Consider the following 13,310-nt stretch of genomic DNA (forward strand, 5'->3'; position numbering starts at 1 on the left):
CTTAATGTTTGTTTTTATTAACAAAAGAGAAAACTTTTAAATGATAAAATTATGTAATAGTAGTATCCTTTTTACTCAATGCTGTCTCTATGTAAGTGCAGAATTAAATACTAGGGTCAAGTCGTTAGAAGAAAAAAAAATCTAAGTTAAGTTCCTCGCAAGAACTTGTAGGGCTCCAAATGCCAGTGTTCCTGATAAAGACTGATAAAGACAGCTTTCTCAAATAAAGCAAACTATATGTGCATGATAGAATGATTTCTGGGTTTGGGATTGAAATACCTTGTTTACACCTTCTCTGCTACTTACATATTGTGAGACCTAGACTAAATCACTGTTCTGATTTATAGCTTTCTTATGTGTAAAGATGAATAAATTAATCTGTAAAACTAATTATAAACTTGGTGCTTTTTAAGTACCTCTAGATGCTCACCAAAAAAACATCTAATGAGGCTATTCTCAGGAATGTTATTGAAAGTACTAGATTAATCGGTATGTACAAAAGAATTCCAGAAAAGCAACCAAACTAACGCCAATGTTAAGAGCCTGGTAACAGATTGAATTTTAGAAAACTTAGAAAAGCCTATGAAGTTAACTCAAAACTGAGAGGAATGGAGAGGCTCACTCTCTAGCAGCCTCAATGGCAAAGAAATCACAAACCTAAAGTTCCTGAAGAGAATACAGATTGAAAATGTTCATACTGTGTATCTGGACCTGGGGTTGGGGCCGACAGCTTCAGACCACACCAGAGGGTAGGAATTAACTGTCAAGAGATCTTTGGGAACCGCTCCTGTCTGAAGCAAACCGCCAAGTTATAAGGGGCAAATGGCATTTCGAGAGAAAGCTGGAAGCTAGGCTGTAATTTCATCTTTTGTGTGTGTGCGTGTGTAATTTCATTTTTTTCTAGCAATTTTGCCGCCCAACCTGAACAACTTACCAGGTCTACCGGCAGCAAGGCCTTATGAGTTGGGAACAAGCGGCCCAGGCCTCGCACGGTCTGACAAATTGCTAAGCGTCCATCTGCTCTGGAGACCGTTGCTAGAGAGACGGGGTGAGGCTCAGCGTTCACCCGCCAGGGTTATTCCTGGTCAGGGCTGAGCCGTGGGGGCGTGGTTACGTGAGGGACGCACGTAAGGGGCAGGACGGAGGCGAAACCGGTCGGGTTACTTGCCAGGGCGCATGCGCGATGTCCTCGGCGGCGAAATACCTGGAAAGTTTCAGCCGCTGTAGGAGCTAAAGCCGATGGCTGCCGCTAGTTCCCTTCCGGGAGTATCTATACGAGAAGCCACCCAGCGAAAATTGCGGAGATTTTCGGAGCTGAGAGGTATCAGTGGAGGAGCCCCAGCTCTCCCCGGCATTAGAAAGGAAGGGAACTGGGAATATGTGCCGGGAAGTTTGTCGTACTGTTACTTCCTGCCTGATTCTCACCTGCGGATCTAGCACGGTCGCCAGGCCTCATGATCTTGAGTTTTTATTGGTCTGCTACTGTCCTTTCTTTAGTAATGCTTGTTACACTCTTTAACTTTATTGATAGTAATATATTTAAAAGTAAAATAAGGGAATAGAAAGGAGAAGAAAAAATTGTTAATCTGACTAGTGAAGCTGGATAAAAATTCGGCTTTTGCTTGGCTTATTAACAAGTTATTTTAAATCCAAAAGAACTAAAGTATAGTGTTTTGACCCTTACCAATCTGATTTTACCCTTATCCCACCTCACTACCTACATCACCAATTTGTTCTATAACATGGTTACTGAGTAAAAAAAAACAGAATGGAGGAATTATGGATTCAAATTTAAAGGGAAAAGTTTATCAAAAAAATATTATTAAAGCTATGCCACTTGTCAGTCCCTGTACAACTGTTTAATGAAATTAGTTGATATTTTTGTTGAAATTACTCTATTAAAAATACAGAAAATAATACTTGGATGACAGCAAAATATTAAAGATTATTAGATTCTAGCTGACAAATCCTGTTTGTTAGCTAATAAAAACCCTTGTTTATCTTGTTTATTAATAAAGAAGCACTTGCAACTATACACCAAAAGTTCAGTCTGTCTTAATGAGTTCATCAGGTAGTTGGGAACTTTTCTGTTACCCAGAATTTTATGTCATACCACAATAGCCTTTGTAAATTTTTGTGGTTCATATTAAGGTAATAAAAAAATAAAATACCTGTGTTTATAAACAGCAACACTGTAGGAAGGGATCTTTGGGTTGAATCTTTCTTAGCCAACAAAAACTAAGTGGTTGTGATAGATGAAAACTGATTTTCAAAGCTAGAAATTCATTTATTCTTTTGTCTCGTCTTCTTAAGAATTGAGGTAATCTTTAGCAAATAAAAAGTGCTTCTGTCAATCAAGAAACACTACAACTTACAGAATATCTAAATAAATGGACTGTAAACCATTAAAGAAATAATCTAAAAGAAATAATTTGAACAATTCTCCTTAGAACTATTCTGAAGCATACAAACTGGCCACTAATTCTTACCTAATGCTCAAAAGCAGAAGTCAAATTTATGAACATAAGATTACCTCTTTTTTCTTCTTTCCAAATAGGTAAACTTGTAACAGCTAGAGAATTCTGATATTTATAATTTCCTTGCTTTTTCCACATAGGCAAACCTGTGGCAGCTGGAGAATTCTGGGACATTGTTGCAATAACAGCAGCTGATAAAAAACAGGAACTTGCTTATAAGCAACAGCTGTCAGAAAAGCTGAAAAAAAAAGAGTTACCCCTTGGAGTTCGGTATCATGTTTTTGTTGATCCTGCTGGAGCCAAAATTGGTACGCATATATGATAAGATGCATATAGGTTCTGGGCAGAACAGTCACAGAAAAAGTGCTTTCCTGTGTCTTGTAGTTTTATAAGCTGTATATCTTTCCACCCATAGTCCTTAAAAACTTAAAATATTAAATCAAATTATTTTTTAAGAAAGATAAAAATCATAGCAACTGTTCCTACACATTGTGACTTGACATGAAAAATTTTTAGAATGTTATATTATTCAATAGATAATTTTATTAGTTTTGATAAAATTTACTCAGATGGTGAATATTCCTTTGGTCCTCAACAGTAAGGCTCTTAACGTCCCTCTCAACTCACAGTTTTTTCAGAAATTCACATGAAGAGAGAAAATCACAAAGAAATATACATTTGGCCTCTTGAGATCACAAATCAGAATGCAAAAAAGTACAGTCTAATGGCATAAGTATTACAGATACTTACTTTAAAAATCCAGTTTATGCAACTGTGCCTTTGACCTTCCATTGCAGGTATAAATACAAGCTATTTTCTGGGGCCATTTTCCATGTTATATTTAAAGCTGAAGCCCCTTGATAAGCAGAGATAGTGTATCTATATCTAATAATCGCGTTTTTCTAATTAACTAGTCTTTTAATCCTTGCAAATAAGTGGTCAATACTTTTATGATTTTCATCATTTAGATGTAAATCTGAGGTACAAAAGGTAACTTGTCCAAGGTAACTAGTAAGTTGAAGTTACATTTAAGGTGTTTTTTAGGGAACTAGGTTCTAAAAAACTTTTTAGAAAGAATTCAAGCTCACACATTTGATTATATCATATAGCACAATTATTTTAATGGGTTTTGCAATTTGCAACTCCAAGTGAATATGTATACTTAAATCTAGTGTTGCAGGTGGCCTAATTTTTTATCATTTCTTTATCATATTTTTATTATTCAGTAGAAGATTAGTTTGTTGTTTATTACTGAGGGCTAATCTCTGGGTTTCATTACTAATTCATTTATTTAATTGCTATGAAGTGTGTTTTTAATTTGATGTTTTTGCCCACACTTTGCTCTCAGCCTAGTTAATTGTAGCCAAAAGCCATTACCTCAAATTTAAAACACCTAAATTTACCAGAATTACAGCATTTTAGTTGGTTTCTATGAAATAAATTGTGCTTTTTAACTTTATTTTTAAGGAAATGGAGGATCGACACTTTGTTCCCTTCAGAGTTTAGAGAAGCTATATGGAGATAAATGGAATTCTTTTACCATCCTGTTAATTCACTCTGGTAAAGTTGAACTTTATTAAGTTTACTTTTTTTTTTGGTATTTTACTTTTGATATCTTAGGTACTTTCTCCCTTGCAAATATTAATTACCCTCCCCCATTTATTTTATTTTCATCTTTGAAGTTATTCTTTGATATTTTTAGGTTGTAAGCAGTATAATATTTTGCACAAAATTTATCCTTCATATTGTAAGATCATATAAATCATCAGCTTTTCATAGACACTGTTTTTGGTATGTGTATAGAAAATGATTTTCCTCAGACAGAACTCATCAAAATATGAACATTTCTTAGGAGGGAATTCTTATAGGGTAGAGGCAGGTTTAGCAATGTGATTACCAAGTCTTTGAAAAATGTCCTATAATGCATTTTTATCTGATTATTGGTGGCCAGAGTCTACAATTCTTAAAAGAGCTTAACAACAGAAAGTTGGTAACAAAACCTGGAAGTGACAAGAAAGTATATAAGAAGGAATATTGCATGTAAAAGGACATTTTAAAGCAGAAAAGTAAGAAAGAAATCTCAGAATAAAGGATAGTTTTTTAACTTGGATAAATTTAGTTGTATGAAAACCCTTGTTATTTTTCTCTATGTACTGGGCTGATGAAAACTTTGTCATGAAATGGTACGAGTCCGGGGATGAGTATTTTAGAACCAACTCATCTATATGGCTTCCAAGGCACTTTCCATTTTTTATGATTTACATAAAGAACAATGGTTCTTTGTAAAGATGATATCAAGGAAAGCATCCAAGTTTGGAGTTTAAGACTAACAAAGTAAAAACTTCTAATGTATCGCTTCACTTTAGAGCAAGTATTATACTATTATTGCCAATTTAGTAAAAATTAAGATACCAGAAAATATATTGTTAGAAATACATCATTTTTATGATGCTAAACTTGATTTGGGTAGTCTTTAGAAAAGGAAAAAGCAGAAAAGAATTAGCTCTTTTTTGTTGAATAGTGTACTCTGTGCCTAGTGCTTTATTTACATTATCAATCTCACAAAACATGATAAAGCAAGTATTGTTCTACATTGCTGATTTAGAGGAAATCCAAAGAAAAACAAGAAAAGTGGTGAACTAGAGCTTGAATCCATTTTCATCTGATCCTTTCTACTCTGTAATGCTGCCTCAATATAATTAGTTACTTAAAAATGATGTAAGCTGTTTAAGAGAAAACACTTTACAAGGAATTAAGAAGTCATAAGACTCATCCTAAAGGGAAAAAGCTGGTTTAAATTAAAAACAAGTATAAATTTTAAATACTTTGAGATAATTCTACTTTACTTACTTTAAATGTGTGTGTGAATTTGAGGAAAGACACTGCATCTAGAAATTACTGTTAATAGATAACTGAATTTTGGAATTGGTATATTAGTTTTTTGTGACTTACTTTTCCCCTGTGAAGTAGACTCTTAATGTAAGAGTTTAAACATGGTTGAAATTTATTGTTTGAGATGTAGATACAAGATCATGTTTTAGCCTGTGATTGTTTTTACTAGTTACAGAGTTATTCAAAACAATTCACAGACTCTAAAGTATTAGAATTCTTTCCTAACCTAGAATCACATTTACATCAAATTGCCATAGGAGAATTGCTCTTTCAATTTATAATCTGGAATTTATTATTCTTTCCTAAGTTATAATTATGCATTGTATATATTAAATATGTTTAGAAATACTTTGAGTTAGAACTGGTGCCATTGGGTTTTTTAAGTCTTATAAAACAATCTTATAAACATTTAAAAACACTATTTTTGTTTAATTTTACATAGGTGGCTACAGTCAACGCCTTCCAAATGCGAGTGCTCTGGGGAAAATTTTCACTGCTTTACCCTTTGGTAACCCTATTTATCAGATGTTGGAATTAAAACTAGCCATGTACATTGATTTTCCCTCACATATGAAACCTGGGATTCTAGTTACCTGTGCAGATGACATTGAACTTTACAGTATTGGAGAATCCGAATTTATTAGGTTTGACAAACCTGGCTTTACTGCTTTAGCTCATCCTTCTAGTTTGACTGTCGGTACCACACATGGAGTATTTGTCTTAGAACATTTTAATTGTTCATTATGTAGAGACCTTGAATACAGGTGTTGCCATCGTTTCCTTCATAAGCCCAGCATAGAAAAGATGCATCAGTTTGATGCTGTGTGTAGAACTAGAAATTTTTCTCAACAGGACTTTGCTGAGGGTGACAATCCCTTTTTTAAATTAGACACTGAGTATGTCTACACAGACAGCTTGTTTTACATGGACCATAAGTCAGCAAAAAAGTTACTTGCTTTTTATGAAAAAATAGGCACACTGAATTGTGAAATAGATGCCTATGGAGATTTTCTGCAGGCTTTGGGACCTGGAGCAACTGTGGAGTATACCAGGAACACATCAAATGTCACTAAAGAAGAATCAGAGTTGGTAGACATGAGGCAGAGAATATTTCATCTTCTTAAAGGAACATCATTAAATGTTGTTGTTCTTAATAACTCCAGATTTTATCACATTGGAACAACTGAAGAATATTTGTTTCATTTTACTTCAGATAGCAGTTTGAAGTCAGAGCTTGGCTTACAGTCCATAGCTTTTAGCATCTTCCCAGCAATACCAGAATGCCCCAGTAACAGATCCTGTATCATTCAAAGTATACTGGATTCAAGATGTTCTGTGGCACCTGGTTCAGTTGTGGAGTATGCCAGATTGGGGCCTGATGTTTCAATTGGAGAAAACTGCATTATTAGTGGTTCTTTTATCATAACAGCTGTCCTGCCTGCATATTGTTTTGTGTGTTCCTTGAGTTTGAAGATGAGTGGACACTTAAAGTATTCAACTATGGCATTTGGAGTGAAAGACAACTTGAAAAAGACTGTTAAAACATTGTCAGATATAAAGTTACTTCAATTCTTTGGTGTCTGTTTCCTGTCATGTTTAGATATGTGGAATCTGAACGTTACAGAGGAACTGTTCTCTGGAAACAAGACAGGTTTGAGTTTGTGGAATGCTCGTATTTTCCCACTTTGTTCTTCTTTGAGTGATTCAGTTACAACATCCCTGAAGATGTTAAATGCTGTACAGAACAAATCGACATTCAGTCTGAATAGCTATAAGCTCCTGTCCATTGAAGAAATGCTTGTCTACAAAGATGTAGAAGACATGATAACTTACAGGGAGCAATTATTTCTTGAAATTACTTTGAATAGAAAGCAGTCTGATTTAGAGACATCTTAAATATTGTATACTTGCCTTTCTTGATTAAGCAAGATTGCAAATAGTTTTCTGTAGACTTTTTGTTTGTTTCATTGAAGTGAATTAATAGAAATTAACTAGCATAACTACTGTAGCATAACATCACAAAAAAATTTGGATAAACCATTTTTTTATGAAAGCTAGTATTTCAGAAGAGAGAATTTTAGGGAGATGCTTATCACTAATTTAATTTTTCTTTTAATGAAGATGGATTTTTGGATCATTGTTTTGTTCACATAATACTATAGCAACGTTAAAGGTAATTATATAATCATACCTTTAGATTTTTACCATCTTCATTTGGGCTTTGTTTCCAATAAAGTTCTAAGTATTAGTTGACAGTAATCTCAAACATAGTGGTCCTATTTTGATGAACTAATAAAAATGGCATACTATAAGGTTCACAATAGAAAGACTGTCTAAATATTTTTCAGAAAGCCATAGCTGAAAAATTCAGATTAAGTCAATGCTTAAAATACTGTGATTATATTAATTGATAAATAACTAAAAACAGCTCTGAAATGATAAAAATCTCACTTTTTGCTCAGAATAAAAATGAAATAAAAAGAGTCTATGTGTTATTTTGTCCTTATAAACTTGAACATGTTTGTATCTTAAAAAATTTCCCTCAAGTTCTATCCATAGGAAAGCATACACACACAAATCTAAAGTATTTGTGTGAGAAAGATAATGTGAATAATTGGGATTCACTGATAATCATATAAGTTCATTTTGAAAATTCCACTGCATTTCCATTACATCCTCTTATTAATCCTTTTAGCAGAACTGTTAAATTACCAGATGGACTGATTTTACTTTACATTTCTTATTTTTCTCTCCATGCACTGTTGATGCTGAGAAGCAATAAGTGGTGAAAAGGTAGACAGCAGGAAGGAGCCAGAAGAAGAGAAAGAATGAAAAACAGAGATGATAAACAGCTTCAAGAAAACTAAAATGGGCTGGAATCCAAAGTTAGGTGTTCCTATTTTGGTATAAGTTCATATGTGAAATGTTTTCATGTCAACGTCCAACAATTAGAGAAAAGTTTTTCAGAGTTTATATTTTAATATGAGTACATTGAAATGGGAACTGGTTTGTGCCACTTTTATTTGTATATTAACATGTTAATATGAAAATAATTGTTTAGTAAACCTGAAGTGACTTGTCTGCAACCCTCAATTATGATGTTTATGTATACTTTTTTATTTTTTCAACATTCTACCCACGGAGAAAATAATGATATATGTTAGACATTGCTTGGCATTTACTGATTTACTTGCAGAACTTTCAGAGGATATTGTTTGTCATTCATTAAATGTTCAATACTATATTTCACCTAAAGTATCAGTTATTAAGAGGCAACATTATTTTATATGCCACTGAAAAAGAAAAAAAAGATTACACAATGCTTTCTTTGGTAACATTTTTACATTTATTTATTGGAAATTTCATTTATTGTATTTATAGATTTTTATAATTTTCTCCTCTTGCACATAAATATATATGTAAAGAAACAGAAGAGTGAAATAATGAGATATACTCAACTATTCTAAACTTTGAAGTCAGACTTTTCTGAAATACTTCAACTCTAGAGATGATGTCCATATGTTTCCACCCAGTACCATCATCTGTGTTTTCAAAGGTATTGGTAAAGTTTCATATCCAAAGAATGACACTACCACACTACTTTCTGAATTTGCCCCTGGATACCATGTACCTCTTCTATACATTTTGATGCTGTTGCTCTTCTATTTGACAAAACTCAGTTTCATTTTTGCCTTAATCACATATCTCTAGATGATAGGTGGTTTCTGTTCAAAGTGGAAGATTTCCGACAAATTGGTGATCACCGTTTTAATGTATCGGTTCTAGTTGCTCTGAAATATTGTCTGTTCCAAAGAATTTGGCAATGTCTCTTGCCTTGGGATGCATTGTTTGGTAGAACACCTAACTCACTACAGTGATGATCACATGCATGTATAAGTAAGAATTGAACATTTCCTCTTGACTTATCATTTATATTTCGTAAAAAAATCACAGCCCTTATGTCACATTTAAGATTTGTGAAGGGCAACTACTATGTGTAACTAAATGCATTTCATAAACTGTTTGATGAGTTAATAAGTAATAACAACCAAGAAAGACATAGAAAAAAAAGTTGAATATTCAGTATTAATCTACCTTAGGCATTCATTCTCCAAACTAAGTAAAACAGAAATAAAGTGTATGTATCAATATATACTAAGTGAAAACCTTCAAAAACCCAAGTGAAAGGCTGAAAATCACAAAAATGTGATGTATTGAATACAGAATTAATTCCTATAACCTGTAATCCATTCACCAGGCTAAGCAATATCTCCATGTTATGTGGAAATTACCAAAATCAGCATAGATCCAAAATAAAAACTTGCCTGCTGCACAACATAATGTATGGTTGTCACATATAGCTGGTAACTAATGTACTACACAAAATTAGGGATGCAGTTCACATACACCATAATGTCCTTCAGACTTAAGCAACTTGGAGGCCCAGAATTAGGCACCTTGATGTATTCTAAAATAATTAAGATGGAAAGAAAAAGCTTAAAAAAAAAGTTACTAATTTGCTCAAAATTGTCTAAAGGATATGCTCATTTTGTTCAGCTAAATGAAACACAAGTCTTAATCTATATCAAGAATCAAGTTATTCTTGTTAAAAGACCTTTGGCAGTTTGCTTGAAAGGTACCTTTTTAAATTCACTTCGTACCAGAGAAATACAAGAATCAACCGTTGGCCACTGAGTGTAACTTAAAAATCTTTTTGTGCCTTTAAACTTTTGTTTAGACAAAGCCAATTTCTACTGTGCTTGAACACAACTTTTATTGTTTATAATTAATGAAATTGAGTCATTAACATTCCTTGTATTGAACATTGTCAAAGGTTATTGCACATTCTGCTTCCCTCTAATACCAATATTCCAAGCTCAAAGTACCATGCTAGTGTTCATGCTCCCATTTGTCAATATTCACAGAAATTTCTGATGTATTTTTAATATTATGAGGGGCAAACTATACCAGTCTCTGCTGAGAACCAGTCTCTGTCCCTGGGAGAGCTATCTATAAGCCACAAAAGACCAAAACTTGTCACTTCTTTCAACTTGCTGGTTTGGCTATAGTCCAAAGGCCATAAATTATGGTCAGGTTAAGAATTGGAATAAAGAGTCCAATTAAAAATTGGTCAGAGGGGAGGCGGAGCCAACATGGCAGCGTGAGTAGGACAGTGGGAATCTCCTCCCAAAAACATATATTTTTGAAAATACAACAAATACAACTAATCCTAAAAGAGAGACCAGAAGACACAGGACAACAGCCAGACTACATCCACACGTGTGAGAGCTCAGCGCCTGGTGAAAGGGGTAAGATACAACTCGCGGCCCGGCGGGACCCGAGCACACCTCTCCCCAGCTCCCGGTAGGAGGAGAGCAGTCGGAGCGGGGAGGGAGAGGGATCCCAGGACTGCTAAACACCCACCCCCAGCCATCCGCACTAGAGCGCAGACACAGTGAAGGCGTGGGGTCCTGCATACTAGGAAAACAGGGCAGCAGGACCAGTGAGCGGGTTCCGAAGCTGATGCCCCTGTAACAAAGAGGGTGCTTTTTGAAAGTCTTAAAGGGACAGGGATGCAAAACAGCTGGATGGAAACAACACAGGTCACAGTCTAGTAGCTGGAAATTACAGGGAAAACAAGGTGCACTAACCCCCTGGGCAACAGCTCTGATACCTCTCACGGAGGTAAACAGCCAAACAGCCCCAAGTCCATTACCCCTCCGGGCGCTGCGAAAGCAGAGAAGAAGCCTAAGGCTGGCTCCGCGCTCAGAAAGGGAGTTTCCTCCATACCAGCTGGGCAACACACACAGACCCAATCTACATGCAATTACACAACACAAGCCAGTAGGGGTCACAGTTGTCCCAGTAAAGAAAGGCCCGTAGCAAGTGGAAAGGTTGGCCCCCCCCAGTTGAGAGTCAATAGCACCTATCAACATGAAAAGGCAAAAAAAATATGATCCAGATAAGACTAACCCAGACAGCTTCGGCATCTGCTACATCATCCTCTGAGAAGGAACCTTGGGAGATAGATTTAACCAGTCTTCCTGAAAAATAATTCAAAACAAAAGTCACAACCATCCTGATGGACTTGCAGAGAAATATGCAAGAACTAAGGAAGGAGAATACAGAAATAAAACAAGCTCTGGAAGGACTCGAAAACAAAATGGACAAGATGGAAGAGACCATTAATGGACTAGAAAACAGAGAACAGGAATGAAGAGAAGCTGATGCAGAGAGAGATAAAAGGATCTCCAGGAATGAAAGAATTCTGAGAGCTGAGTGACCAATAGAAATGGAACAATATCCGCATTATAGTGGTACCAGAAGAAGAAGAGAGAGAAAAAGGGATAGAAAGTGTCTTTGAAGAAATAATTGCCGAAAACTTCCCCAAACTAGGGGAGGAAATGGCCTCTCAGACCACAGAGGTACACAAAACTCCCATGACAAGGGATCCAAGGAGGGAAACACCAAGACACATAATAATTAAAATGGCAAAGATCAAAGAAAAGGACAAAGAATTAAAGGCAGCCAGAGAGAAAAAAAAAGGTTACCTACAAAGGAAAACCCATCAGGCTATCATCAGACTTCTCAACAGAAACCCTACAGGCCAGAAGAGAATGGCATGACATACTTAATGCAATGAAACAAAAGAACCTCTAACGAAGACTACTGTATCCAGCACAATTATCATTTAAATATGAAGGAGGGATTAAACAATTCCCAGACAAGCAAAAGTTGAGGGAATTTGCCTCCCACAAACCACCTCTACAGGGCATCCTACAGGGACTGCTCTACATGAGAGCACTCCTAAAAAGAGCACAAAACAAAACACCCAACATATGAAGAAGGGAGGAGGAGGAATAAGAAGGGAGAGAAATAAAGATTCATCAGACTGTGTTTATAATAGCTCAACAAGCGAGTTAAGTTAGACAGTAAGATATTAAAGAAGCTAACCCTGAACCTTTGGTAACCACAAACTTAAAGCCTGCAATGGCAATAAGTACATACTTTTCAATAATTACCCTAAATGTAAAATGGACTGAATGCACCAATCAAAAGACACAGAGTAATAGAATGGATAAAAAAGCAAGACCCATCCATATGGTCCTTACAGGAGACTCACCTTAAACCCAAAGGCATGCACAGACTTAAAGTCAAGGGATGGAAAAAGATATTTCATGCAAACAACAGAGAGAAAAAAGCAAGTGTTGCAATACTAGTATCAGACAAAACAGACTTCAAAATAAAGAAAGTAACAAAAGATAAAGAAGGACATTACATAATGATAAAGGGCTCAGTCCAACAAGAGGATATAACCATTATAAATATATATGTACCCAATACAGGAGCACCAACATATCTGAAACAAATACTAACAGAACTAAAAGAGGAAATAGAATGCAATGCATTCATTCTGGGAGACATCAACACACCACTCACTCCAAAGGACAGATCCACCAGACAGAAAATAAGTAAGGACACAGAGGCACTGAAAAACACACTAGAACAGATGGACCTAATAGACATCTACAGAACTCTACATCCAAAAGCAACAGGATAAACATCCTTCTCAAGTGCACATGGAACATTCTCCAGAACAGACCACATACTAGGCCACAAAAAGAGCCTCAGTAAATTCCAAAAGATTGAAATCCTACCAGCCAACTTTTCAGACCACAAAGGCATAAAACTAGAAATAAACTGTACAAAGAAAGCAAAAAGGCTCACAAACACATGGAGGCTTAAAAATATGCTCCTAAATAATCAATGGATCAACGACCAGATCAAAATGGAGATCTGCCAATATATGGAAACAAATGACAACAAAAACACAAAGCCCCAACTACTGTGGGATACAGCAAAAGCAGTCTGAAGAGGAAAGTATATAGCAATCCAGGCATATTTAAAGAAGGAAGAACAATCCCAAATGAATGGTCTAAT

The 13,310-nt window shown here is 35.4% G+C and overlaps 2 protein-coding genes across 3 annotated transcripts in view; one reads left to right on the forward strand and one right to left on the reverse strand.

Moving 5' to 3' along the window:
• The window catches only part of LRRIQ3 (leucine rich repeats and IQ motif containing 3), a 227,473-nt gene extending 226,394 nt beyond the window's left edge, over positions 1-1,079 (reverse strand). Inside the window, 1 exon segment of the mRNA XM_073234129.1 lies at positions 935-1,079. The gene's annotated coding sequence lies outside the window, so the exon portion shown is untranslated.
• Positions 1,080-1,161: 82 nt separating this feature from the next.
• Positions 1,162-8,611, forward strand: FPGT (fucose-1-phosphate guanylyltransferase). 2 transcript variants are annotated; one of them, XM_017667574.3, is made up of 4 exons: positions 1,162-1,321; positions 2,618-2,785; positions 3,945-4,037; positions 5,812-8,611. In XM_017667574.3, the coding sequence occupies exons 1-4, from the start codon at positions 1,240-1,242 to the stop codon at positions 7,263-7,265; spliced, it is 1,797 nt and encodes a 598-aa protein (XP_017523063.3). In that variant the 5' UTR covers positions 1,162-1,239; the 3' UTR covers positions 7,266-8,611. The 2 variants fall into 2 exon arrangements, with proteins under 2 accessions (XP_017523063.3, XP_036880249.2); XM_037024354.2 differs by having other exon boundaries at positions 6,629-6,970.
• Positions 8,612-13,310: the final 4,699 nt, after the last annotated feature.

The sequence above is a fragment of the Manis javanica genome, chromosome 4 (assembly GCF_040802235.1).
Source record: "Manis javanica isolate MJ-LG chromosome 4, MJ_LKY, whole genome shotgun sequence".
Taxonomy (NCBI): Eukaryota; Metazoa; Chordata; class Mammalia; order Pholidota; family Manidae; genus Manis; species Manis javanica.